Source organism: Mycteria americana, chromosome 13 (assembly GCF_035582795.1).
Source record: "Mycteria americana isolate JAX WOST 10 ecotype Jacksonville Zoo and Gardens chromosome 13, USCA_MyAme_1.0, whole genome shotgun sequence".
Classification (NCBI taxonomy): domain Eukaryota; kingdom Metazoa; phylum Chordata; class Aves; order Ciconiiformes; family Ciconiidae; genus Mycteria; species Mycteria americana.
The window spans coordinates 5,627,831-5,653,368 of NC_134377.1; the positions used below are offsets into that span (position 1 = coordinate 5,627,831).

The 25,538-nt window shown below is 50.6% G+C and overlaps 1 protein-coding gene across 1 annotated transcript in view; it reads left to right on the top strand.

Annotated features, from left to right (window-relative positions):
* Positions 1–25,108, top strand: part of SRRM4 (serine/arginine repetitive matrix 4) — a 46,020-nt gene extending 20,912 nt beyond the window's left edge. The window contains exons 2-13 of the mRNA XM_075516708.1: positions 836–979; positions 3,430–3,513; positions 3,839–3,910; positions 5,670–5,696; positions 6,413–6,463; positions 9,463–9,561; positions 10,547–10,709; positions 18,758–19,095; positions 20,713–20,931; positions 21,197–21,307; positions 22,961–23,107; positions 23,727–25,108. Coding sequence (XP_075372823.1) covers positions 836–979; positions 3,430–3,513; positions 3,839–3,910; positions 5,670–5,696; positions 6,413–6,463; positions 9,463–9,561; positions 10,547–10,709; positions 18,758–19,095; positions 20,713–20,931; positions 21,197–21,307; positions 22,961–23,107; positions 23,727–23,991 — 1,720 coding nt within the window. The 3' untranslated portion in view covers positions 23,992–25,108. The remainder of the gene's footprint in view (positions 1–835; positions 980–3,429; positions 3,514–3,838; positions 3,911–5,669; positions 5,697–6,412; positions 6,464–9,462; positions 9,562–10,546; positions 10,710–18,757; positions 19,096–20,712; positions 20,932–21,196; positions 21,308–22,960; positions 23,108–23,726) is intronic.
* Positions 25,109–25,538: the final 430 nt, after the last annotated feature.

The following is a 25,538-nucleotide window of genomic DNA, read 5'->3' on the forward strand; positions in this document are numbered from 1 at the left end:
ATTTGAGCTTGCCCTGCCCAAGCCCCGGTGTTTCTCGGAGACCTCTCACCCCAGGCTCTCCCTGCTCTAGCTCTGCTCCTCGCCAGCTCTCATGGTCTCCCCAGGGCTCTTGCAGGCACCTGCCTGGCCCAGGTGGTTCCCCTTAGCTCTGCTGGGCTGTCCCAGGTTCTCCAGTTTGGTCTTTCATCAGGACCAGGTGTGTTTACTGGCCCAGCACCCTATTTGTGGGAGTGGGGAGGAGGGCTGTCCTCTGGCTGCCAAAGCTTTGTTTCCACCTGAGTGCTGGTAAGGGGGATAGGATGAGGACATGTAACGAGGTATTGGCAATACAACAGCAGGTTTGGGGAATGGCATTTGAAATGTAAAAGCTTTTTTCTACCAGAGTACGAGACCAGCGCTGTCTCTGCAGAGCTGGTGAGCTGAAACCCACAATGCAGAGGAAGGTGTCCAGCGGTGCTGGTCTGATTAGCTACCATTGCCCCTTGCCATTATGTCGGACCCAGATGCCGTGCTGGCCCTGCAGCGTGGGGCTGTCCGGCTGCTCCTCGGCTGCACGATGCTTGTGGCACCTCTGCCAGAAAGCCGAGTGCAGCATGGCCATGCTGGGGTGCAGCTTGGCTTGGAAATGGGGGCTTTCTGGAGTATTGTAGGAGCGTTTCCCACCGCAGGGCTGAGCACCGTGGGCTGAGGAGGCCTGAGGGCAACCTGCAGCTCTCCTTCACAGCAGCATAAGCCCTACCTGTGGAAAGGGGATTCCCCAGTACATGGGAAGCCTTCGGCAAATGAGTCCAGCTCTAAGGACAGCTCTTCATCGCTCTCTTTCTTGCTCCCACAGCGGGACGCTCAGCTGCCTGCCGTACCCCGCGGAGGACAGACACCCCGAAAAGCTGAGCAGCCGCGCGGTCAAGGAGGCCTCCACCACCAACGGCTGTGCGAAAGGGAAGGAGAGACGAGACCATGCTCGCCGCAGGTCACGCAGGTAGGAGCCAGGGCTGCGAGCGGGGTCACGCTGCAGCAGGGGGATGGCAGAGGAGGCATCGGTGACTGTTGACCCAGCCCCTCCGGGGGTCTGCGAGAGCTGGGCGTGGGTTAAATGACCGTGTGAGCGTACAGCAGATGTATGCAATTGTATGAAACCCCTGTCTGTGTTTGCAGGGAGCAACCTGCAAACCTGTAGTTCGCTTCCACTCCACGTCTTGCTCTTACAGCCTCCTTGCAAGCAGCCCTGGCTGGAAGACAGGCGACCTGCCGGCACCCCTGTGCGCTACCAGGTCCGCAGGGCAGCACAGGCTGGGCATCGCTCTCAGCAATTCCCCTCTCCCCACGCCTAGGTCGGACCGGCAGCATTGGCTTCATTACAACACAGCTTCGTTATCAGTTCATCATTAGCCCCTGACAACTTGAGAGGGGAAAAATGAATCGAACATTGTAACTGAAGCAGCTAGGGTCTCTGAGCCCTGCCTGCTAAACTGTCTCTGGGATTAAAGCCTCTCTGTTTGGTTAAAGATGCTGGAAAGAAAGAGCAAGAAAGCACATTTCATATCTTCAGATTCCAGGCTAACCAGAACAATAATCTAAAGTGTATTTTTAATTAGACTTTGATTACAATCGTGGAGAAACAATTAAAATCGGATCAGCGCAGGGAGAGAGCTTCCACATCAAAGACAAAAGGCTTTCTCTTGCGAGAGGGAGAAGGGCTCTAGGGAAACTGCCTGCGGCCGCGTGGCACAGCCAGAGATTCCTCCCCACTCTCCCCGGGCCGTGGCCCTGGGCGAGGGGGGCTGAGACACCGAAACCTGTTTGTTGGGGAGCCCAAACCTGTGCTAGGGGAAAGCACGTGGGAGCTGGGGTTGAGCATCCTGATACCTGAGGGGCTGGGATGGGTGTTCAGGTCCCTGGTCTAGGACAGACCCTTAGGGTGGCTTCGGGCAGATGCTTGAGCTTAGCAACAACGAGCCATCTTGGAAAACGTGTTTCTTCTACCTTAATGCAGACAAAAGACTCGCCGAGCCTGAAGTGTGCCGTATCCCCTAACAGTGCTTCTGCCAGTCGGTGAAATCCTTGGGAGGAAAAAGAGCGGGAAGGAGTATTTGGGTGCTCCTCGGGGCCGTGGTGTGGTTGCACCTCAGATTTACTGCACCAGAAGCCCTTGGCACACCGTTATTCACAGTTTGCAACCAAAGCATTAGCATACAGTTTTGTTTTGCAGAGCAATTAAAATAAAATGTCTGTTAAAAGCACTAAGCGATTGGCTTTCCATGGTAGTGTAATTTTGGTAGTAATTCCAGCCCTGGGTGAGCAAGTGTCAGGGGACAGCGGAGCCTGAGTCCTCCCGCCATGTCCCACCGTCACCGCCTCCGACAGGTCGACATGCCGTGATGTTTGCTCTGTGCTAAGACTCTTAATGACGATAACATTTGTTCTTTCTGCAGAAACTGCTCAATTTTCAGCTGGTTTCTGCAGCGAAGATCCCACAGCATTGCCCAAACACGGGGCTGCCTTCGCACGTTCCCTGCTAGCGGCTCCTCCCGCCGGTGGGGCGAGAAGTGGGGAAACTGAGGCACGAACCCGGCACCCTCATTTCCAACAATGTCTGCCCCTTCTTTAGGGTCACCAGTCCCTGACTTTGCAGAGGCCCTGGGAGCTGGCTGTGCCCCCTGCAAACCTTGTCCCCTGATCCATCTGGGGATCGACAGGCCGATTTGGGGATCAACCTGGGGATCCACAGGCCGCCACCAGCTGCCCCCGTCTTCACAAGCATTTGCTTTGGTTAATGGGTAGCCATAGAGTATCCGTCATCTTTTCAGCCCAGTGCTCTGAATTAATTTAACCATGGTGTTTAGTTTTCATTGAAACATAATGCAATTCAGGATTGTATGTTTAAAAAAGAAATTAATTTACAGGAGTTTTTTTCCCAGGGTTTAACAACTGTGTAAGAGATGCATATCTCATTAAATTACCATAGCATCTCAATAAATACATATATTTCTAATCAATTGCTATTTAACATATGTCAAGCCTTTTATTAGTTAGATGTATGTGGTTGCAATAATTATTGTATGCAAATTAAAAGCCAATTAATTATTTAAAGCATATTTACAAAGAGCAACAAAACCTATAAATCTGTTACGGAGTCGTTAACCTCTGCAAACATGTTTTAAATAATCAGCTGGCATCGCCGTGGTGTACAGTAGCTGTCTCATTATATCTCCATTAGACCCGCAGAGGAGACACTTCATTTAAACTGTGACCAAATTATTCGTTAGAGGGTAATTAGGCGCTCGCCTGCGCCCCGGGCCCACCATCAAAACTGATCTCTCTGCCCTGGATGTCCCTGAGGTGGGGACAGGAGAGAGCAGTCCCATGTGAGCTGATTCAGCTTTCATTTTTATTATTTTTAATTTTTATTTGTTTTTCCCCCCTCCTCAGCCACTCGTGCGATGGGGAGCGTGTGCCACCGCCGGCCCGGGGGAAGAAGAAGAAGAAGAAATCCAGCCGCAAGAAGCGAAGGAGGTGAGGGCAGCCATGGTGGCGTGTGGGGCGGGAGGGGACAGGCAGCCCTGGGCTGTGTGAGGGGAAAAAAGCCAGCGTAAAATGGAGGCTGGATATCCCACGGGGAGGTGCGAGGGGCTGGGGGTCTCTGCAGGCCCAGGGAGGCGCCGCCATTTTCTCACCCTCCCCTCAGGGCGGCAGAGGCCCGGCCGGGGCTCACCCCGCAGCCGGTCCTGGGGGCCCCGGGAGCCCCCGGGGGATGCCGCTGGCGGCGAGGTAAGGGTTGGGGTGAACGGGGAGGGCTGTGGGGAGCCCTGCGGTCCCTAACACCCCGCTGCCTCCTCAGGTCTCCCTCCTACAGCCCCTCGCCTGTGAAGAAGAAGAAGAAGAAAAGCTCCAAGAAGCGAAAAAGAAACAGGTATTTTTCCCTTGAAAATGTAATTCCCTGCTGGCAGCGGCTGTTGGGGGGGGGGGGGGGGGGTGGACAGGGGGTGGAAGACATTACTGCCATTGGGCACCTGGTTCAGCCCTGTGCCAGGAGGGCAGAGAGGCGTCAGACTCCTGACTCTTCATAATGGCTGCCCAGAGGGCAGGGCCCCACCGGGAGGTGAAAGCCGGACAGCTGAGGAGGGGCAGAGCCGGCATCCCTCTGGGCAAGGAGGGCATGAAATGGGGTGCACACCCAGGGCAAACAGATAAATATGAGCTGTCGGGGTGTGGGCGAAGAGAGACAGATGAGCCAAATCAGCAGGCGGAGGCTCTGCCGACCTCATGCTGTCCTTGCTGTCCTATTTCAGATGGCTCCCATCCTCTGGGATGCCAATGGGATCGGAGCTTGGGGCTTGCACTGGTCCCTTTCCCTTCTTCCCTAGCCTGCAGAAAGTGTCAGCATTTGGACCAGGAAGAGGTTCAGACTGTTGCCTCACTGTAAAGGTTTAAGGTGACAAGACCAGCTCCCTGCATCCACATCTTGGCCTTCCCTCCCACCCCTGGGCAACTGCCTCCACATTACCCTTCTGAAGCCCATCTTTAATTTAAAGAGCACAATTAGATTTTGAAATTGCAAGTATTTCACTGGTTTCTCTCAACTGTTAAACCAATATTTGAAGAGAACAATGGATGCTATCTCCCTTGGAAAGTTCATGTATTTATAATATATTGAACCAAAGAGAAGCTGCCAAAAATGGATAACAGGGTGAAAAGTTGAGCTTGATTCTTAAAGAAGAGGAAGGGAGGAGGAGAGACAAGGATATAGAAAGTCCTTTAAAATAATTCCTTCCCAAGGAGTGATTCTTATGCTCTTTTACAGATGCCATCTCCTGATGGCAGTCCTGGGTCAGATGCTCCTTGGCTTCAAACCTTTAGTACCCACTTATGCCCCTGCAAGCCAAGGATAAGCTGTAGCTGGTCCCAAAAGGCAGCATGATAAACCATTAAACATTAGCGACCAATGGAGGTTGTTTCCAGACAGCTGGTACCACTTCAGCTACAGATCCCAACTGACCTTGCCACAGGCAGTCTCACGGCCCCTCTAGGCAGGACTTCAGGCCATGTCTTCTGCAGGATGTTGTGCTCCAAGCTGAGATGGGACACAGCGGGCTGTGCAGTGTACTGGGGCCTGGCCTCGCTGCAAGGAAGAGTGTCCTTCATGCTTCCAGGCTTTTCTACAAGGACCACCAGTATGGTGGCTCCTGTGTCATCCCAGGGATGCTCCAGGAGGCAAGACAGAGGCATGACGCTGGTTTGGCTGTGAGGCTGCCCTGGAGTTATACAGAAAGGATTTTTCCTTTGACTGCTACTTGTCCTTCATACAGAAAACCAGGGACTGGACTCACCTCTGCACCCTCAAACTAAGTGCAGTGCAAAACTGTGGAGGCAGTAGCAGAGAAAAGGGACCCACCAGGGACAGGGGATGTATCTGATCTCTATAGACTTGTTATTCTGAGGATCATATTCTCAATTATTTGCAGACTGTGATAGTCACTTCCACCACACCAGCATTTCTCAGCTACCCCCTTGCTGGCTGGCTAAAGGACAGCCAAGACCATTCTGCCCAGCCGGTACATGACGTGGTCTCACAGTGCTCAGTCTAACGCTGGACCTACCCACATTGTCTCTGATTCAAATTTCCAGTTTTGTGAGACCCTGTATTCAATGTACATATTTGTGTCTTGCAGGTTATCCTCAAAGAAGAGAAGACACAGGTAAGAGTTGAGCAAGTGTGGATGGTCCCTCAGAAATATGAGTTTAATGGTCTCTTCAGGATCTCACAAGGTTGATGTTCACTGGGTGGGGGCAGAAGATATTTTTCTTCTGTGTCTCCTTGTGGAATCCCCTTGGCTCCCCCCATTCCCTGTGGGTCTGGAGCTACCCTCTCCCTATTCAGCCTTATGCATTCCTCAAACCCCACAGGAATCAGGTCTCCAGCCCAACCTGTGCAATCGAGCACATAACTGGAAAAGACCTCCTGCTATAACCTAGCCCCTGGCAACCTCATACATGTTGCATCCATCCTGCATCTCGAGTCTTCATTTCTCTTATGGTTTTATTTGCAACCAGTGTGGTGTCCCCCAGCAGTGCCCATCTTTGAAACATTCAGAGTCAGTGGCTTTCCAGGTGTGTACTGGAAGAACTCCCCTGATTCCAGTACATGCATGTACAGTATCAAGAAGTATTCATCTTTTCTGTGGGAAAATGCAAAGCCATCAGGATGGCTGATCCCTTTGAGGATCCTTTTTGGCCAAGCCCACAAGCCAGATTTGTCAGGAGGCACTCGGATCCCCTGTGCTGCGGCAGAATCATTAATCCCTTTCATTTTTATTGCACGCTCTTGGGCAATCTAGCTGTAACATTGATGTGTGATTGTGCAGCTTTTTATCAGAACAGAAATCTCCGAATTAATTAGCCATTTCTTATTTAGTTCTTCAAGCCCCAAAAGTAAGAGAAAGGAAGAAAGAAAACACAAAAAACAGTAAGTAGCGATTCATGGTGTTCCCTGCCCTGCCTGTGCAGAGCTGTGGGGCTAGGAAGTCCTTGATGTGGTGGGTCCCCTGGAGCTAACACCTGCTGCACAGCCCTAAGCAATTCTCAGGATTATTCTGCAGCTAAAACCAGCAATTCTGGTTTTGCTGGAATGCAAAAGGGTTTGTAGAAGCTGGAGATCTTTCCTCTCCCTCTCTTTTGTGCCACCTCATTCAGTACTTTTTTGTATCTCACAAGGATGTACAGTGTCTTGTTCATCCAGTCCTGAGCAGAGACTCCAGCTTTTCTGATGAGGGCAGCGTGAGAAGATGAGCTCAAATCTGCGGAGCGCAGTGCCCCAGAGCCTCCACTGCCCAAAGGGCAGGCTGGCACACTCTTACTGCAAAGGGATTTAGCTCCTCCTTGTCTGCTAGTCTTGGAGGTTACAGTAGAGGCTACTCATGATATACAATACAACCAAATATCCGAATGGGAGCAGAAGCCAATGGGGACTAAGGAAGAGAAGGGATTGTTTGGAGGTGATGGAGATTGTAAAAATCTGGGGTTGAGGTTCCTATCTGCCCTGGAGTGCTAGCAGAGCACAGTCCTTGTCCGATCAAGGGGTGTGGTATAAAATGTGGTTCCTCAGGGCTGGAAGGAAGGCCTGTAAGCCTTCTCTGTTTTTCACTTCCTTCTCTGTCTTCTGGGAATCGCAACTTGCAGCTTCTCACCTGCTTTTAGAGCAAGGAAACAGTTCTGTGGCTGAACCCTGGGCACCAAACCCCTGGTTGGCTTTGCTGGGACTCAGGATACCCTACTAAAGACAGAAACTGAGCTAGCAGATGCAAATCTGCTGGTTTGTTTGGTATTAGTAGGACCTGCCCTTTAATTCTTCCCAACACAACTTTTAGATCTTAGGCCGAGGGACAATAACCCCTGACACCACCAGTGTCTACCCCAGTACACATTGGGACTGAAGAGATTGGGAATCTATGAGGTGCAGAGCATGTTGCGCTGCCTGCACAGGCCATCTCTATTGCGTGCAGAAAGCCCATCTCCTTTTCTCTACGATTTCTGCATGTTCAGTAGCACAGCCACCTTTTTTTCCCTCAAACTGGGCTTCTATGCATCCAGAAATCTCAGTGGTAAAACTGAGGCTTCCTAGGTTATCAGTAAAAGCAGGCACTCGCCAGCCCAACGTGGCACTAGCCAATATGCAGTAGACTAACAGTGTGGTTAAAACAAAGATCAGATGATGCCCTGCTGGTATGCACTGACCTAGGGGAACAAGAGCTGCTAGAATTGCGCTTTGGGGATAAACAAGCCGAGGCATTTTAGCCCTCATCTTTCAGCTCACAAATCAGAGCTGAGCCACTCCCAGTTTCTGCAAACCTTCTTATTGCTCCTGGGCATGGATCAGATAGATCCCATGAGCCAACTCAGATCAGGATTTTTGTATGATCACACTGCTCTGGCTTATCTTTGTGTCGAGCAACTGGTTATCTAAATCACACAGGACCAGTTTTTCCTCCTGCAGAAAGGGAAAACTCTTAAACTGGAGGGACTGATGCAGGTGGTAGAGAGCAAATATGGGGATTTTCACACAAATCCACCATGTGAGGGAGAAATGTTCAGTGTTGCTGATTTCAGCTGTATGAAAGTAAGGAAGGAGGATCCCAAACTGTAACGTTTTTAAAAATATAAGCATAGGCTGTGAAAAGCATCAGAGAAAACAGCCAGGCAGAATTCAGGCAATTGCCCTGGAGGTTGCCCTTTTGTCTTAAAGGAGATGCTGTTCTCAAGCAATTGATTTGCTGAGATTTTATAACAGCAAATTGCTAAATGCTGTCCAGGCAGGTTGTATTAGTGCTGTCAGTGACTGGTATGGTGTGGCCATGAAACCAGACTGTTCCCACCAGCTAACCCATCATTAGCTTTGTCTGCTGGCACTGCGATGCCAGCCTGAGCAGAGCGCTACACTACCAGATCTAAAGTAACTGCTGTGGTGGGCAACGATGACAGGGAATGGGCACGGAAGGTGACAGGTAGCCTGCCACCCACATCACCCTGCTGTCTGCGTGCAGGACTTCAGCTCTTGGCGTGGGCAACCATGGCCCTTCAGTAACAGGGCCAGGTAATCAGTAAGAGCCTGAACGGAGCAAAGGGAAGCGCAGTAGGGCACTGAACCTGGGTCCCTGCGCACTGTTTGCTGGTAACTGTCCTGTGGCCCTGTCAGAAAAGGGAGCAGCAGTGACTGGACACCTATAAGAAGCCAGGTAAAATGGTCCTGCCTCTCAAGCAGGAACCGTGCATAGCGCAGGCTGCAGTTAGGGAAGCTCTACTTCATATAGCAACCATAAGAGCTGCCCGTAGGACTGGCTAGACCCTCCCACCTAGAGAGCGTGGGGAAGGCTGACTGTTACTGAGTGTACTGTATTATTTGGAGCCGGTCCTTCTGCATCTGCTCTTTAACAAGGAGCCTGCACTACAGGGAGGGTTAGAGCAAGAAATGGGAGGGTTGGAGCTTTGCAATGGGTTGCCTGGAGGGATGGTGCTCCCCCAATGAGGGTCAGCAATGGGAAGGTCCCAGGCTGTTCCCTGGTTGTCGTAGGGTAGGTTGCAGGGTGAAGGGTAAGCAGAGGAGTGGGCAAGCACATAGTTCTTTAAGGTCTTGAAAGCAGAAAAGATTGGTGCTGCCTGCTGCACTCCTGCATGCTAGTCCATAGATCGTCCCCCAGCAGGGTACAGAGCCAACCTAATAGCTTGTAGTTAAAATGCTAGCATAGATCTTGGTAAGATGGCTTGCCTTAATGTTGGTGTAGCTATGAAGGGATGGAGAATTTCTCATGCCTTGGTGTCCTGCACAATGTTTCACATACCAATTTCTTTGGTTTAAAACGCAGATGTCCTTTCTAATTTGAATGTTATAGACTTCAGCCTCCAGCTGCTGGCTCTTGCATCCCCCCAGTCTGCTAGCCTAACAGTGGTTTTCTTCTCTGCTTCTTAAAGTTCCCATGGGCGCACCCGGAAATCTCATCGCCATCGCCACCGCCGCTGCCACTCTCGCTCAGAGAGCTCCGACTCCCACTCCCCCAGCTGCCGAAGCAGGTAACATCACCGCTCCCTGAGCTGGGTGTCCTGTGACACTTCCCGGTGGGCTCAAGGACATGATTGCAATAGCTTGTGTGACCCACAAACTCTGTGGAGCCACATCCCATTCTGGTAGCAGCTATGTCATGTACTGGGGGCTGAGCTTCTTGTGGTCTCAGCCATAGAAGGGTTTTGCCTCGAGGTGCAGTGGCTGCAGCTTTTCAGTCCGGCAGTCACTTCTAATCCCCGTGGCTGATGATCAGCCCATGACAGCTGATTCCAGCCTAGTCTCCCTTCCCCAGCCCAAGGGCTCTGTACTGCTGATGTCCCAGGAAACCCTTAAACTTGGTCTTAGCAATGGAAATATATTTGCCCATGGCATTCTCTAGCCGCTGTCTTTGACCTGATTAAAATCTTTGTCCTGTGGATGACAGATGCATCCTGGGGCCAGTTAAGTGGATGCTGGTGCTAGACCCGCCATCACTGCAATAGCAAGTTGCACAGTTTATACACATCATGAGTTCATGTTTCATGTTTTCTGAAAGCACTTGAACAAACCACCCCCACTCTCTCACTTCACTCCTCCTAATTACTGGGAATTTTCTTATGAAAAGCTGGTGATCAGTGGAGGGAGGGATGCAATCGGCAATTGGAGGGGTGTTCATGCAAGAGCAGAGTGTGTCTTCTCTTGCAGGTGTATTACCATAGGGACATTCAAGGCTGTGTGAAAGTATGGTTTGCCTTGAGCCACCATAAAATCATGAATTGGAGCTGAAATTTGAGGTTAAGGTCCAAAGCCTGGATGCAAAATATCTTTGTAAAAAAGTAGAAAAAGCACAACACCCCTTTTCTCTCCATCATGACTCTACAGAGCAGTCATGTGGAAGACCTTCTCCCACACGCAATGGCCTAGCACGGAGCTGCCAAGGGTTTGTATGGAGCTGGTAATGGGCACTACTGCAATACTGAGGAATAACGGATTGGCTGTTCATGTTTTCTGGAGGCACAGAGCCAGGTCTCGGGAGGAAGGTCATAAAACACGGCGAAGACACTCCCGGCACCATTCAAAGATCACGGCAAAACGAAGCTCCTCTGCAGAGGTTCAGGCCAGCCAAAAAGCCAGCCAAACCCTCCCGCTGTACAGCTTCCTGTCTCCTAAGGAAGTAGTAAGTATTACACACTGTGCTGCTTTGCTTGAACTAGCCACAGGAATCTGGGCAAGAAATCTGATATGAAATTTTTATAACTCAATTATAGCAATGTTAGACAAAGTTGGTTAAAACTGTATTATTTATTAATGGTGCTGTTCTCCAATGTATTTAAAGTCATTCCTTCCTTCAGCACTTTCACACCAAGGGTGGGGCTGGAGAGGGGAAAAATTTGCAAAGGCTCTAGCCTATGAATAATGAATTGAGGACATTTAACAAAAAAAAGTGGCCTCCAGCAATGATATTTTACAGGGAAGTGTTTGTTATGCAGTCTTTGCTCAGCTGGATGTGAACTTAATTCACTGGTCTTCATGTCCAAAAGTTTAGTCCTTCAGGGGAAGAAAGGGAATCAAACATATATGAGAAACATTTACATTTAATGAGTTGGTGATTATTGGCAGGGGATGTTTTCTGACTATCAGGATCCTTCTAGGGTCACTGTTGCTCTGGACTGACAAGCCCAGGGGCCAAATTTGGAACTTATGAGGAGCTCTCCTTGATGCTAATGGGAACTGCATGTGCAGCCAAGGATAAAATCAGGCTCAGTGCCTTGGGATGTTTTTTCCATATACATGGAAAGAGATGATATAATGCATGCCTTAGAATTGAGGGAGCAAGAGATGGAGAGAAATATTAGACAGAGATTGATATGAAGTCTTCCTTTTCCCATGGCACGTTTCCCCTTTGTTCCCAGTAGCTGCAAAGCAGAGGTGTGATGCTCTTTGATCATGGTGTTAGTATCTGATTGGCATTCTGGAGAAAGAAATTGCTACACGGGACTCACGGTAGTGCAGAATCTGGTACTCGCACATGTGGATATGTAACATTAGAGGTGTCTTGAGTACAGAGTCTTCCAAGCCCCAAAGTGGTATACAATGGGGAACTGATTTCTGCTTTAGGCTCAGTCATCAATTGGCAGTAGCTCAGCTGTACGCAGTAGCTACATCAGATATGAGATAGATAGTGCCAGCAAGAGGAGAGACTTTATCTGCTCACCCACACAGACAGCGTTCCGATCAAAATACACAGAGATTATACGTGGGTACAGACAGGCACAAGCTGTCTCTCAGAATTATAGATATGCATATTTGCTCTCATTATATACATCTCCTGAGTGTGTAGTGCACATGTGAGTCATTGCTTATAAAACCATATAAGGTAGAGTGTGACTAGCAGAACCTGCACACCACGCTTAGATGCGTGTGTGTATGCGCGCATGCAAAGATAGAATAACAAGCTATGAAGCTTTTATTGCCGTGAGCCTGGGGTGTTGCCCTCTGTCAACTTGGGAAGGTAGGAATGAGTTAAGAGCTCCTCCCAAAAATCAACCAGCCAAAGACTGCATCATGTCACCAGGGGTTTTTTTGGTTCAAGCTGCGTATTTTACATAAAGGTTTTCAAGTCTAAGCCTGGTTTTTAATTGGTACTAGGTTTCCTCTCTCTGAAGCCAGGCTCCCTGAGTCCTGTGAGGCCGACTGCCAGCTGTTCTGTTCCCTGAGCAAGAGTAAACTCTAATTTAAAACTGTAAAAGCTTTAAAATGAGCTAAACTCAAGCATGCTGCACTCCCCTTTCCACTTGCTTCACTTGGGGTAAATGAGCACACAAGCTGCAGGGCAGGGAAAATCAGAGCTTTATAGTGATAGATGCAAATTAAAAGTCATCGGGCTTTTCCTGCTGTATTCTTTCTAGTAAGGGTTAATAACACAGGCAAATATTTCAACGACTAAAAGGCATCAGTACCTTTACTATGCAACCCACTAGTGTCCTTTTGTTCCCAGAAGGAAGTACACTCTCTTGGGACATCATTCAAGAGCACATTTAAGCACTTGTTTAAATTGAAGCCCCTGGTTAAGTGCTGCCCCTGAAATTTTTCTGAATAAGGTCATTAAATATCATGTACTTAAAACTGGCAAGGGAAAAATGGAATGGGAACTTTTAGTCTCATTTATTAATGACTATACACAACTCTTTGATGCCTCTCCTTTTTGTGAGTTAAATGGTTGCTCTATAAATAAGCGTCGTTCTGTCAGAATCTACTTTGAGAGCAGCCTGGATGTGTTATGAAATGAAAATGTGCTCTTGCAGAAAACGTTGATCACATATCAAAAATAAATTACTGGAAAAGAAAAGATTTGTGGAAAATTCCAGAATTGGGATTCAAAAAAGCCATGTTTCAGTCCTCTATGGGAGTTGGTGTGCCACACTTCTCCCTACCCTTCCCTCAGGCCTGGGCTTCCAAGCCAGACCATCCTTACCTGGGGAGATGCATTGCCATATCTCCAGAGGAAAGGGATTGCCCAGGGAGGATCCCAACATGCAGAAGAGACCCAGAGAGACAATACACAAACTCCCATGAGGTAATGCTATAGCACTTCCAAATCAAAGATTTTGCTTTTTAAGCCAATTTTTATTCTATATTCTTTTTCTTCTGAAAATTTGAAGCATTTTGTGACAAATTCTGCCACCCGTCCCCCGCGGTTTGCCTTCCTTCCTTTCTACTGGAACAGCCACAATTTCTAACTAGGTCCGCCTGTAATGTATGAGGGTTAAGGCATACAAAATAATGCCCTGCCCATGTATCTATGTTGCTGCTTCTTTCCCTCTTGCCTTATGCATAAAGTTGATGCACGCACACATGCACACGCATGCACACATGCAGAAACACCCCAAAGTTCCCTGCTACCTTTTTCTTTTTGGCAGTGAATTTCCAAGCTTCTCCCTGTCATTCTCCCTTTAATCCCATGCAGCTGCAACAGCCACCTATTGAGAATAGGATTGTGGGTCTGTGCCTCAGCATGCAGAGAAACTGTGGGTAATATGCAGCATCTATTTTTGAACAGAATACCCCTAACCTGCTGCAGACACTTCATTCCACACTGATACAGATGTATTACATGCCACTGTGCTTTCAGTTGAGCAGTGCAATATAAATACCTGCAGGGTATGAATCTAATTGCCTTTGTTGTACCTGATGAAGATAACTGCACACTGCATACACTTTACCTCCACTGAAACTCATTTACAATGTCACAAATTAACATAGGCTTGTGCCAGATTTTCAGTAAGGCTCAGTGGGGTATGGTTGTTCCAAATGGCGCTGTTTGTCTTTGTGCTCATGTGTCTGCAGAAAGATATAAGTGAGGATATACTGTGCAGGGGCTGGGCCAGCGTATGCAGGAGGGAACCTTGTAGCAGATCTGTGTATTGGCTTGCTGTTGCTCTCTGCTTTCTAGCCTGGGCTTTGGTTTACATAGGTAAAGCTATTCTTTTAGCTGTTAGGCAGCATGTTTCTGACAACAAACAGGGCCCTTGAAGAGCAGAAAGGCAAAACCTTCCATACTTATGGAAGTTGCGCTCTTTTTTGCTTTTCTTTTTCTCCCCTCCCAGCCAGGGGACTGAGGTTACCCCTAATTATTGTCCAATAAATTTGCAGCTCAGTACTGGGATCACAGGAAGGCCAGCAGCTCGGGGTGAAGGAGGGATGCCTGCAGCCATGGGAGGGCTGTGCTGTACACCAGGTACCAAAGGAAGCGGTGGAAGGCAAACCCTTGCTCCAAAGCAGAGCCAGCCTGGCCCGAGCCGAGCTGGGGACACCCTGGCCTGTGTTGCATGACGCTGGCTGTAACCCAGCAGGCTGAAAAGATCTTTGCAAAGGAACAAACCTTTGCCTGGCATTCTCAGGAATTTACCCCCAGCAATGGATCTGTGAGCCAGGCTGCTCAGCAGTGTTGCCATCCAGCCCCAAATAACCCAAGCTCTGACCTTGCAGGGACGGTTGTGTCATTGCCTCCATGCTCCTGAACTTAGCTTAGCCCTTGTGGTAGAGAAAGCCTCACCCTGAACTCTCCATCTAGGAAAAAAAGGATATTTTCCACTCAATATTCCTTGAGTCAGGGATTCATAATTGTGCAAAAAGGGGTTATATCGTATTCCCACAGCACTGCTATTTTTTGTACTCCCTTAATAAGAGGTTGGCTTTTCAGCTGGTGCAAATCGTCAGCAGAGGGGAGCCCGCCTCCCCCAGCCCCCTGGTCTGGAAGATGGAGGCACCCCCAGACCAGGCACACAGCCTCGTTCCCCCGAGCAGCCCCTCACAGCAGGCGCTGCTCCCCGCGCTGGCGGCTCCTCGGCAGATGTCTGCCAGGCCCTTGCCGAGAGCAAGGCTCACCGGGGTCATTGATGCAAGTTTGGTTGGTTTTTTTTTTATTCCTTTCATTATTACAATGCACAGAAAAAGAGAGAAAGGGAGACATTATGCACCTCTGAAAAAGAAATTACCTCTACTTTGAAGTGAGTTGCAAAACAAGAGAAAAAAGACCCAAGGAAGAAATCCTCCAACTATAAGTGAGGCTGTGCCATGCTGCTCGTTGATGGGGTCTCAGTCCCCTTATGGCTAAGAAAATGTATAGTCATCTCTTGCCTCAGGGCTGTTTGCAGCACAGTAAATGGACTTGTTCAGTTTAATTGAAAGACGAGTAGCGGCTGTATTTTTGTAACCTATTAGACTGCACTGCCTCTTGGTCTAGGATCACACTCAAAATTACAGTCTGGAGTATGAGTGAGGGGCTCATTTCTACTCCCCCTTCATCTTTATTAAATAATGATTTGAAACAAAAAAATCCAATAAATATATATCTTGGGTTCCCTTGAGGGCAGTAGTAGGTCCCCTGCTGAAAGCTGGAGGAAGCAAAGTTCACTGAGATTATTTAATTACTTATTAGAGAGGGGGGAAAAATCCAAATGTTCGCATACAGAAAATTAGATTCATGAAAGAGCAGACCCTTTTAAGACACCCTAGAAAAATAAAAAGCCATTAGAATTCAATTGAGCTCTGCACAGTGTTTTCAGATGTGGCGCTCGGCTTCCATCTCGTGTGGCTGGCATGCCTTTCAGAAACAGTAAAATGGGACCAGAAGCAAAGCCAAGGTCGTCAGATGGGGAATTTGTCTGAGCAGACAGGCAAGTCAAGCACCTTGAGACTCATCCTGGCTCTTGCTGCAGGACAGAAATCTCCCCTGGAGCCCGCAGGAAGCTACTGGCTACAGCCTGTTGCCCCAAGGTGGTGGGGCTGGGAAGCTGCTGTGTCCCTCCCGGCACCTGCCTTGCCCCAGCCAAACCCTCCAGCCCTCACAAGGCTTGTGGGCTCCATATTTCACTGATATCCACGTGTTGCCTCTTCCCAGAGTGCTGCTACCACAGATGTTGAGCTACAGAGGAGCTTGTTGATCCCCCGGTCATTTGACAGATTTTGTGATGTGCTGACAACAGTTGCTACTTTGAAGGTAGACTTCAGCGAAGGCAAAGCAAAAGCATGCATCACCAGGTCCCAGCGGCAGTCTTAAAAGCTGTTTTAGAAATGCCAAGAAACTGCTGTATCTCTTGGCAGAAATAAAGGCCTTTTGGTTTAGACTGGCAGGGAACAGAAGCAAGGTGTTTGCATGTGCAACGCTGGGGTCAGTGTTCCTCAGAGCAGCCCTGTGCCCGCTCCAGGCCTTTGCTATTTCTGTAGCCAGGGAGTACCTCACATGGTGGTTTTATGCCTGTAAATGAAAGGTGGTCAAAAGCTGGTTGTCTCTTGGTTAGGGTTCAGAAGTTAGTATGGGGTGGGGATGGGAGAGTCCCCAGCTCCAGTATAGATTTGCTGGGATGAACTAATTCCTGTCCCTTATCCCAGAAGCAGTAACGCCTTCCTCTCTGGCAACGTAGGAAGTACTTGAAGATCCTCCAATTCCAGGTGTTTTCAGAGCGTGAGGATGTTGTGAGCAGTCATTGTTCTGTGGACTGTGTGCTGAGAGATGCTCTGTGTGTTGGCAGCTCCGCTCTGGTTTCAGTCACTGCTGGTTCAGCACATGCATCTGAGTCAGCTGTCCCTGTCCCAGTTAGCACCTCTTGAACTAGGTGGAGAGCAACACCCCCCGAGGGACACAGATCAGATGCCACTGGCAGGAGGGTGGATGTGAAGGCACCATCTGATGGGATGAAGGAGCTCCATGTAAAAAATGATACAGGCTTGGTCTGTAGCCCCTCTGTGGATGAGAAAGAGTGCTGTCCCTGTGCCAGCCCATCCAAGGGCTAAGCTCTCCGAAGGGACTGGCCCTGTCCCTGCTGTGTGACAACTGATCCAGGTTTCCTCTGCTCTCTGAGAAACTACCAACATTGCAATGTATTTTCTTCTGCTCAGAATACGACAGATTTGTGAGGGCATGGCCCAGGTCCCCAGTGTGGAGAGCGTGGCGTAGAGGGAGGGCATTGTGTGCCCCAGAGCGTGGCGTGAAGACGTGTGCAGGTGTTTGAGGGAGCACAGCTTGCTGGGAACATGTTGGAGGACTATCCCGAGCAGGGGGATCGAAACCTATGTGTCCACATTCTAAGGACCCCGGACCAAACCTTATGGGTGGGAATGAGGAGAACAGAGCATCTAAGTGAAAGAGGAGGAGGCAATACAAGAGTGCAGACTTGCTGGGTCCATGTTTGGCCCTAATTCTCACCCCATTGCAAGGGCAGACGTTAGCACTAACATAGCCTTGCTCCCAGTGCCGGTACATTCCTGGACTGGCTCAGGCAAATGCTGGTGGAGTTTGAACTATAAAACACTCAAATTATGTAAATCCCCTTGGTGGTGCTCAGGGTCCCAGACAACAGCCCTGCCCAGGGCAGCCTATGTGGGTTTGGGGTCTTTGCTGACCCTGTCGGGTTCAACAACCCACCGGAACCCAGCCAGGGTATGGCTGAACCCCCACGCAGAAGCTGGCGGGAGCAGGGCTATCGTCCCCTTCCCCATAGGTCTCTAGTGCAGCACCGGGGGGGGATATTTTTCCTCCTCTACTTTACTTTTTTTACGTCTTCCCTCACTTGAGTTCCCTTTGTCACTTCCATGAAACCCAAGGGGATTTAGTGCAAGCTGCGACTTTTCAGCACAAGCAATCAGCCTCCAGGAACGGGCTGGACGGCCTAACTTAAAGCAGAAGGAAACAAAAATGAATAATAAGTGAGACAAGCAAGCAGACAAAAAGCAGTCATGACATTTGCATAGAGGAAGCGAGCGAACAGTTGGCAGTGTGGATTGAAGAGAGGGTTTATGTTTTTTTCATGTAATTTGAGACTCTAATGATGGACTTATGTTGCCCGCTCTTCCTTTTTTCTTACACCTTACCTACTAAAGGAGGAGTTCTTGATGGGTAAGTGGATGCTATCCGCAAGACATCAGGGAATTTCTTAGAGGTCACTCGAGCACATTAGCTATATCTTCTTCAGGGGGAAAAAAGCACACAAAGAAGTATCTGTATACCTTTTATTTCCAGAGGGATTTTTCTTTTTTCCCCCCTCCCCCTTCCTTTTTTTCTTTTTTCCCTTTTTTTTTTTAGTTTCAAAGTAATAAGCTTGTTTATTCGCCAGTTTTTACTTTGTACAGAAGCCCTTAATTTGATTTGATTTGATTTTTCATTGCTTATTTTAGTGACATTCATTCAGCCTCTTTATTAAGGAAGCTTAAAAAATTCACTCATTTAAGATTTTGGCATTTTTGTTTTCTTTCCAAGGATTATGTAGGTTTTTTATATGTATATACCCTTTTCTTTATTTTTTTTCCACCCCCTCTTTAAGGTTAAATAAGGGCTTTGTCCTCTGTTATACCTTTTTAATTTTGTTAGTTAGTTATTTTGATTCTTTCGTTGCCCGTTTACTTCGTTGAACTCTTTTGTTTAACATGAATCGCATGCTGGTACTCTTTGCATGATCTCTAAATCTTCCCGTTATCATAGCAGGGGGAAAAGAAGTTTCTTCTTACTGTGGATTTCTTTCAGGGATATGTGCTTTTGTTTTCTTCTCCTCTTTCTTCTTTTTCTTTTTTCTTTCTTTCTTACTTTTCTTTCCTTTCCTTTTGTTTCAGTGCATCATGATGGTAAAATTTCTGGGTTTATTTAAAAAAAAAAAAAAAGAAAGTAAAACCAAAAACAACCCCCCCAAAACCCATTCAAACAATGCCAAATGGCTTTTTTGCTTTCAGATCTCTCAGTCAGGGTCTTCTGCTGACCTCTTTACCAAAACAGACAGCCTGCCTGGCAACCTAGCCAGCCAGAACGGAGAGTATCATGAATATGACTCAGGAAACGATACTTCCTCCCCTCCCTCCACTCAAACGAGCTCATCCAGGTCAAAGGACAGCCAGGAGAAAAGAAGTCTAGTCCATGATGGCTTTGGCCATGCCTTCTCGTCCGGGAAGCCCAAACTGGCCAACAGCGATAACAGCTCTGATTCAGGAAATTCCTTCACCAGTTGCTTTTCCCAGACCAAGGGAACAGCTTTGGAAAATCTGTCTCCAGATGCCCAGGGACAAGACCGAAGGTCAGTGATTACCAGTAGCTGCTGCTGGCAGCCAAATACCTGGTACGTTGTTGCTCTGTATCTCCTGCCCGCTCGCCAGTTGCAGTGGTGAGCTGGCAGGGAGGTTTTTGTGGTCTGGAGGCAGTTAGATATAAATCAGACCCACGGTCTTGCCAGTCTGGAGTCCAGAACCCAGCAATGACCAATACTGTAGTCTGAGGAGGAAGATGAAAACCCAGCCATCACGCTCCTGGGCATTGCCTGTGCCTGCTCTTCTGGCATTAATGTGGCTAATGCAGGGTTTGGCCCTGGCTCAAGCTGTGTCCTGAACACATCCCTGCTCAACAGGACCATGTCAAAGAAAAGAGTCGCTGGCCCTTCTGGGCAAAATCCAAAAGGTGCATCAGGGGGTTACCGTGCTAATTCTCCCCTTCTGCTTACTGTGGGGAAGGGAAGCGGGGTTCATTTTCACTAAAACCATTACAGGCTGTTCTTTCACCTGTCCAGTGAGCCAAATCTAGCCTGCCCCTTCCCAGCTCCTTCAGGACTGGTCCTGGGTGACAAGGTAGCATCTCCTGTAGGTGGGGAGCACAGGGAGGGGCAAGTACCTCACTGGCTGCAGGATAACACAGCAACAGCTCTGTGTGCTGGGGCCATGGGGCATCAGGGCCGAGGGCAGGAGTCAAACCACCATCTGGTGCCACAGGTCATCATCAGGAGAGGGGAGTAGATGCCAGCCCATCCCCGCCTCCCATTCCTGGGAGTTTGCCAGGCGATGTCGGGGATGAAGGCACTGAAGCGCGGTGGCTGGTACCAAAGGCTATGCTCAGGCAGTGGTGTTAGGGAGCTTTTCCAGCTCAGGCCCTCAGGTCTTAAAGGCTGAAAGTTAGAGCCAGGATGTGGTCTGGGGGTGGGAGCACTGAATGAGAGAGGAGAGGGAGGCAGGGGAATTGGTGTTAGGAAGAACTAGCCCTTGATTTTCAGTCAGAGGGTAAAATTTTAGGGCTGTATATACTTTTCACATTGTGACTCCAGTGGGATAACTCTGCCTTCACATGGGTGGAGCTGGGATTGCAGCTGGCCCTGGCTGTTGGGAGGCTGCCTCGCTGCTGGGCTATAACCCCAGTTCATACCCAGGGCACTTCTGGAAGTGGAGGAATTCACGCAGCCCTGTCCAAAGGCAGCAGGACGTGCCCGCTCAGTGCCCGCTCAGCTGCTCCAAGGGCCAGGCTGGAGCACAGGCACTTGCCCTGCCATGCTCTGGCTTTCCCTTGCTCCAGCACTTCTCACCTTGCTCCCTCCCCAGGACCTGCACCGCTCACTGGCCTGACCCAGGCTCTGCCAACCAGACACCTCTGGTGTGTTGGGCATGGGGCAGAAGAGCTGCCCCTCACACCACCTGAGACCTCTTCCACAGCCCTTCCCTGGCACAGCCTGAAGGGTGAGCTCTTGGGCTCTGACCCACACATATGGGGTCTCCTGCAACAGCGGCCTGGGGAGCCAGGAGCTCTTTTTTATCCCCAGCTTGGGAATGGGAGGATGGGAGTGCTTGTTGGCTGGAGTGTGGTGCTCCCCTCAGCCAGGGACCAGTCCCAGTTCAGCCACAGCTTCAATGACTGTCCAAATATATGTTCACAGTGGGTGCCTGTCCTTATGTCTCAGCTGTTCGGAGGAGAAGCAGCGAAACTTCCTCCCGTCCCCAACCCACAGCTCCCCGCTGAGGCCATGCTCCCGCAGCGAGTACACCAGCACAGGCAGGTCCTCGCCCGGCTCCAGCCGCTCCAGCCGCTCCCGCTCCTCGCACCACAAGGCCTCTCCCAGGTATTCCCGAAGCAGGTCCTGCTCTTCAGGAAAGAGGTAAGGCCAGCTAAAACGGCTGTCTCTGTCACCCTGGGCAATGTCTAACTCTTGCAGGCTGGCAGGCATCTTGCAGGGGGAGGTGTAAGAGTTTGCGGGGTGCCTAGGGATCCACATGGCTTGGGGTGAACTGGCCACACAGAGCTGAGCTGAGAACCTGAAATATGGGGCATCTCTTCCCCCTATGAGCCCAGTTTCAGAGGAGTCTGGTACAGCCTCACCCTCCAGCATCTTTAACTCTTTTATGGTTCTTGCCTATCCCCAGGTCGTCTTCACGTTCCCCCAGCTATTCCTCCAAATCCTGCAAAAAAAGTCCTGGGAGCAGGAGTTCAAGGCCTCGTCGGAGCCCCAGTTACTCCCGCTACAGCCCGAGCAGGTACAGCTGTCTCCTCATGTGATACCTGCTGCCTCATGCTTTCCCACTGCCTCCGTCACTTGTTTGGACTCCAGCACACTTGCTGGGTCCTGCCAGCCCCAAACTGCTCCCTCAGCTTCCTCACTGGGTGCTTTAGTCCTCAGCACCAGGGTGAGAGGGAGCAGGGGGACACAGAGTAAGGCCTATGGCAGTATGTTATGTTGGCCCTCAGTCCAGTGGAAATTTCTCACCATTTATGGCCCCAGAGCTGGTGCTGGTTGCAGAGGGAAGAGCCCACAGATGAGCCTTTCACTTTCTGTGGGAAAAGTGGATTTCCTCTAGCCAAGGACTGCCCTGCATTGATTCAGGTGAATTTCACACAAAGCACTTTTGGGGGTAGGTTGCTGGGAAGGAGACCTGGTTTATCCCTGGCTTTGAAGCATCGTGGTATCTCACACTCAGAGCGTGTGGCAGGTGAAGTGGCTGTTCCTCCGCTCTGAGCCCTGGCGGGGGACACGCTATGTAGCCGAGAGTGTACAGATGGCTGCTCGGTGGTGTTTGCAGGGCCTCATGCGAGTGGGAGATGCCTCACAGGAAAAGCCGGGGAGTGCCCCTCTCTATCATGCTGGTGTAAACGCTGGGCAGAGCCTTAGGCTCTGGTTGGGTCTGCCCGCAGCTTTCGTTGCCTGAGGAGTCCGTGCCAGCCAGCAGCCCCTGCAGCATGGCTGCAGCCCTTGTGAGAGAGGGATCTTATTGCAGTAGGGAAAGACACTCCACTTTTCAGAGTCATGGCTCTGCCAAAGAGTTGTCAGGCCCTGGGAAGTGCCCCTGCTGTGTGGGCAGATGCCAGGTACCCTCATGCTGGCACTCACACAGCCTTGCAGAGAGAAACACAGTGCAGGCAACTTTGTTCCCTCCACACCCCATGGAAAACGCACATCTCGCAGCTCAGCCCTAGAGATGCCTTTGGGCAGGTTTTCCTGGTAATACCTCTGCTGCTGTGAACATTTTGCACCCTTAAAATGTTACATTCCCAGGGTCTGATTCTTGCAGGCTGTGACAATCCCTGCACTAGTGTAGGAGAACATTTCCTACGTGCAAGGATCAGGCCCTTGATCTGTAACACATCGCTTTGCAGATTGCATTGAGCAGGGTGTATGAAGTCATCTGCACTCCACGGAAGGGCCTGTGCTGACGTGTACGGGAATTTAACAAAAGAGAAAACCATAGCAACACCGGCACTCCTTCTGGTGAGCCATGCAGAGCTCCACAGCCCTGCAGGGATACCAGGGGCCTTCCGCTCACGTGGGGCCTGCTGGCAGGGTTGTTCTCGCCTGCTTCTGCAGCACGGCCAGCAAGAGCACTTTTACTAGAGCTAAATACAGAGTACAGACACAGGTACATGGAAGCCATCTTAGCTTGGCAGTGCAGGGCCACCAGGAGACACTGCTGAAACCCCCAGACACGATTAGTGGGTGTCCATCTGTCCAGCCAGATGAGTGTCTCTTTGTCCAGCTAAGTGAGTGTGTGCAGGTCTGATGCCACCAGAGCACTTTGCTTGGAGTGGTCCCTTTTGGAGCCACGTGTCCTCTGCTCATGGATCATTGCCTCCACATCCAAAACCCACCCCACAAAAACCCAGCAGTGACAGTTGCCAATCTGTGCCTTCCCCAGAGACCGTGAGCGAGAGCACAAGTACAGCTCCAGTGAGAAGGAGTCACACAGGGAGCGTGACCGGCAGCGGCGGCGGCGGTCGTATTCACCCCTAAGGAAACGCAGGAGAGACTCTCCCAGCCACCTCGAAGCTCGGCGCATCACAAGGTAAGGGAATGCGGTCCCATCGTTTGGAGACAGGCTCAGCTAGCACTCCCCAGGGGGACATGGGCTGTCCTTGGGTCCCAGCCCTTGCCAGCGGAGCTTTCTCCAGGAGGAGACCGGTTTCCCTGAGCCTGATCAGCAGGCCCTTCTGCCCCTCCTAGAGCTTGGGGATTTCCAGCTAGAGGCAGAGGGAGGATGGGGGGGGTCTCCTTTACAACAGCTGAAGAAACAAGGCAGATGGAGTCAGAGCAGTGACTCACCTGTCAGGTGCCAGGAAGCATCCCCCCCCCAGGCTTTTTGTTTCACCCTGTCCTGTGGTAGATGTCCCACACTGTAGGGAGAGTCAAATATTGACGCTAACCTTCATGCTGAGGGCTCTTTGGGACAACACCAAGCAGAGCTCAGCCTCAGACTTGGTGCTTGGGACATTCCCCAGGGATGTGGGGGTGGGTGGTTTGAATCCCAAGGCCTGTCAGCTACCTGATCTCTTCCTTTTTTCCTTTTAAACAAACACAGTTGCATTTTGGGGGAGTGTTGTGCAGAGTAAACAGTGCTTTTTGGAGATTCTGGCAGTAAATCTGTCCTTGTGTTGCTGGTAACCCATGTCTTTCTGTCCCCACAGTGCCCGCAAACGCCCCATCCCCTACTACCGTCCCAGTCCCTCCTCCTCCAGCAGTGCCAGCAGCTATTCCTCCTGGTACAGCAGCTTTAGCCGCTCCCCGAGCCGCAGCCGGAGCTACTCCAGCTACCGAACGAGCCGGAGCCGAAGCTGGAGCAGCAGCAGTGCCGAGGGCAGGAGCCACAGCCGGAGTTCAGGCCCCCGGAGCAGCCGCAGCAGGAGCAGGAGCTATGACTCAGGAGGCAGCTCCGACAGCCTGCATCGCTAGGGAGTGCCGTCGACGGCTCGCGTGCCGGCGTCGCTTCCAAATTCCTGGCATTCTCCGCTTCCTTCCCACCTACCTGGCCATCGATAGCAATCATCCCAGATACTGATGTGGTGGCAGTGCCGGGTGCCCCTTTCCCGGCTCGGAGTAAGAGCCCTCGTGTGCCCAGTGCAGCCCCTTTGCCACCTCGTGGAGTGGGTGGATCAGTCCCAGCTCCCCAGGCCAGGGCTGGAAGATGGGTCGGTGCTTTACAGAGGGTCTGTCGTGACAGACCGGCTCCATCCTCCCCGACATCCCCGTCTCCCCATTGCTGCCGCTCTCCAAAGCACTACCAGCTGGTCCAAAGGAAAGAATTCAGCTCCTTGCTCTTCTGCCAAACCAGGAACCAGCAAATTAATTTCTGTTGGAGGGACAGACCCAGTTAGGGAGGAATTTGCTGGGAAGCTTGGTGATGAATGGGGGTGACCTGTCCCCACCAAGGCAAATATCAGGTCCCTTGGGTCTCTCCTCCAGAGTTTCTGCCCACTCTGCAGCAGGCCTCTTCCATGAGAGAATATTTATTTATTGCCAGTCAGCCAGTCCCTGCTATAAATAGAAGGCTAGAAATCCCTCTTGACGTAATTCCTGGGGGAAAAAGGGCCATTCCCTCTCTTTCTCCTGCCCTTTCCTACCAGGCATGCATCTTCTTTTGCAGGGTTGTTTTATCCCCCCCAGCACTGTGACTTGCTTGCAAACAAACTGCTGAGGTCTGAAGCAGACATGGGGCCAGTGGGGTACAAGGGAGAGTGGAGCTGGTGCCACACCGTGCTCCAATGGCCAGGCCACGGCGTGGGAGACAGGGGCCGTGGGCTTCCCTTCTCGGAGGAATCCTCTTGCAGTTTGGGTTTAGGTTTTTCTGAAGGGGGCCTTGCCCTTGGAGTGCAATGCTGGTGGGACTGTAAGGAGATACGGAGATGGTCTAGTGAGAGCACACAGGGTTAAAAGGGCATTGCATGAGCCAGGGGACCCCAATTCCCCTTCCTCGTAACAGGCAGCAATTTTAAGCAGTGCCAGGAGGACTTCAGGAAATCATTTCTCCTTGAGACCCTCGGGCTCCCCGGAGGCAGGATTAGCAGCCACAGCAGCCCCATCGCAGGGCCGGTGCCAAGCTGCAGCAGGATGCAGTCGTGCCCCAGTTTGTGGCTGGGAGGAGGAGCAGTGCAGGGGGACAGAAGGGCCCCCCGCTAATTGCCTGTTTTTCCAAGGAGCCGCAGGCAGCAGCAGGAGGGCCCTGCCTGCCTGGGCGGCCCTGGGGTTTTGTCTCCCTGCCAGGCCTGCTAGCCCAGCTGCCTGCGCAATTACTGTGTTTTGCAGGGTAACAAAGGCTTCTCCCAGCAGAGGCTGAGCTGGTGCTGAGGAGTTTCTTTCTCTTACAACACCTGGGTGCTTAGAGACGCTAATTTGGGTTTAAGACTTCCCTCCCTCCCTTTTTCCATCCCCTCCCCTTCCATCCTGCATGATTATTAACAAGTTTGGGCTTAATGAGTCAAGGAGGTGTGTTGTTTAAGTGT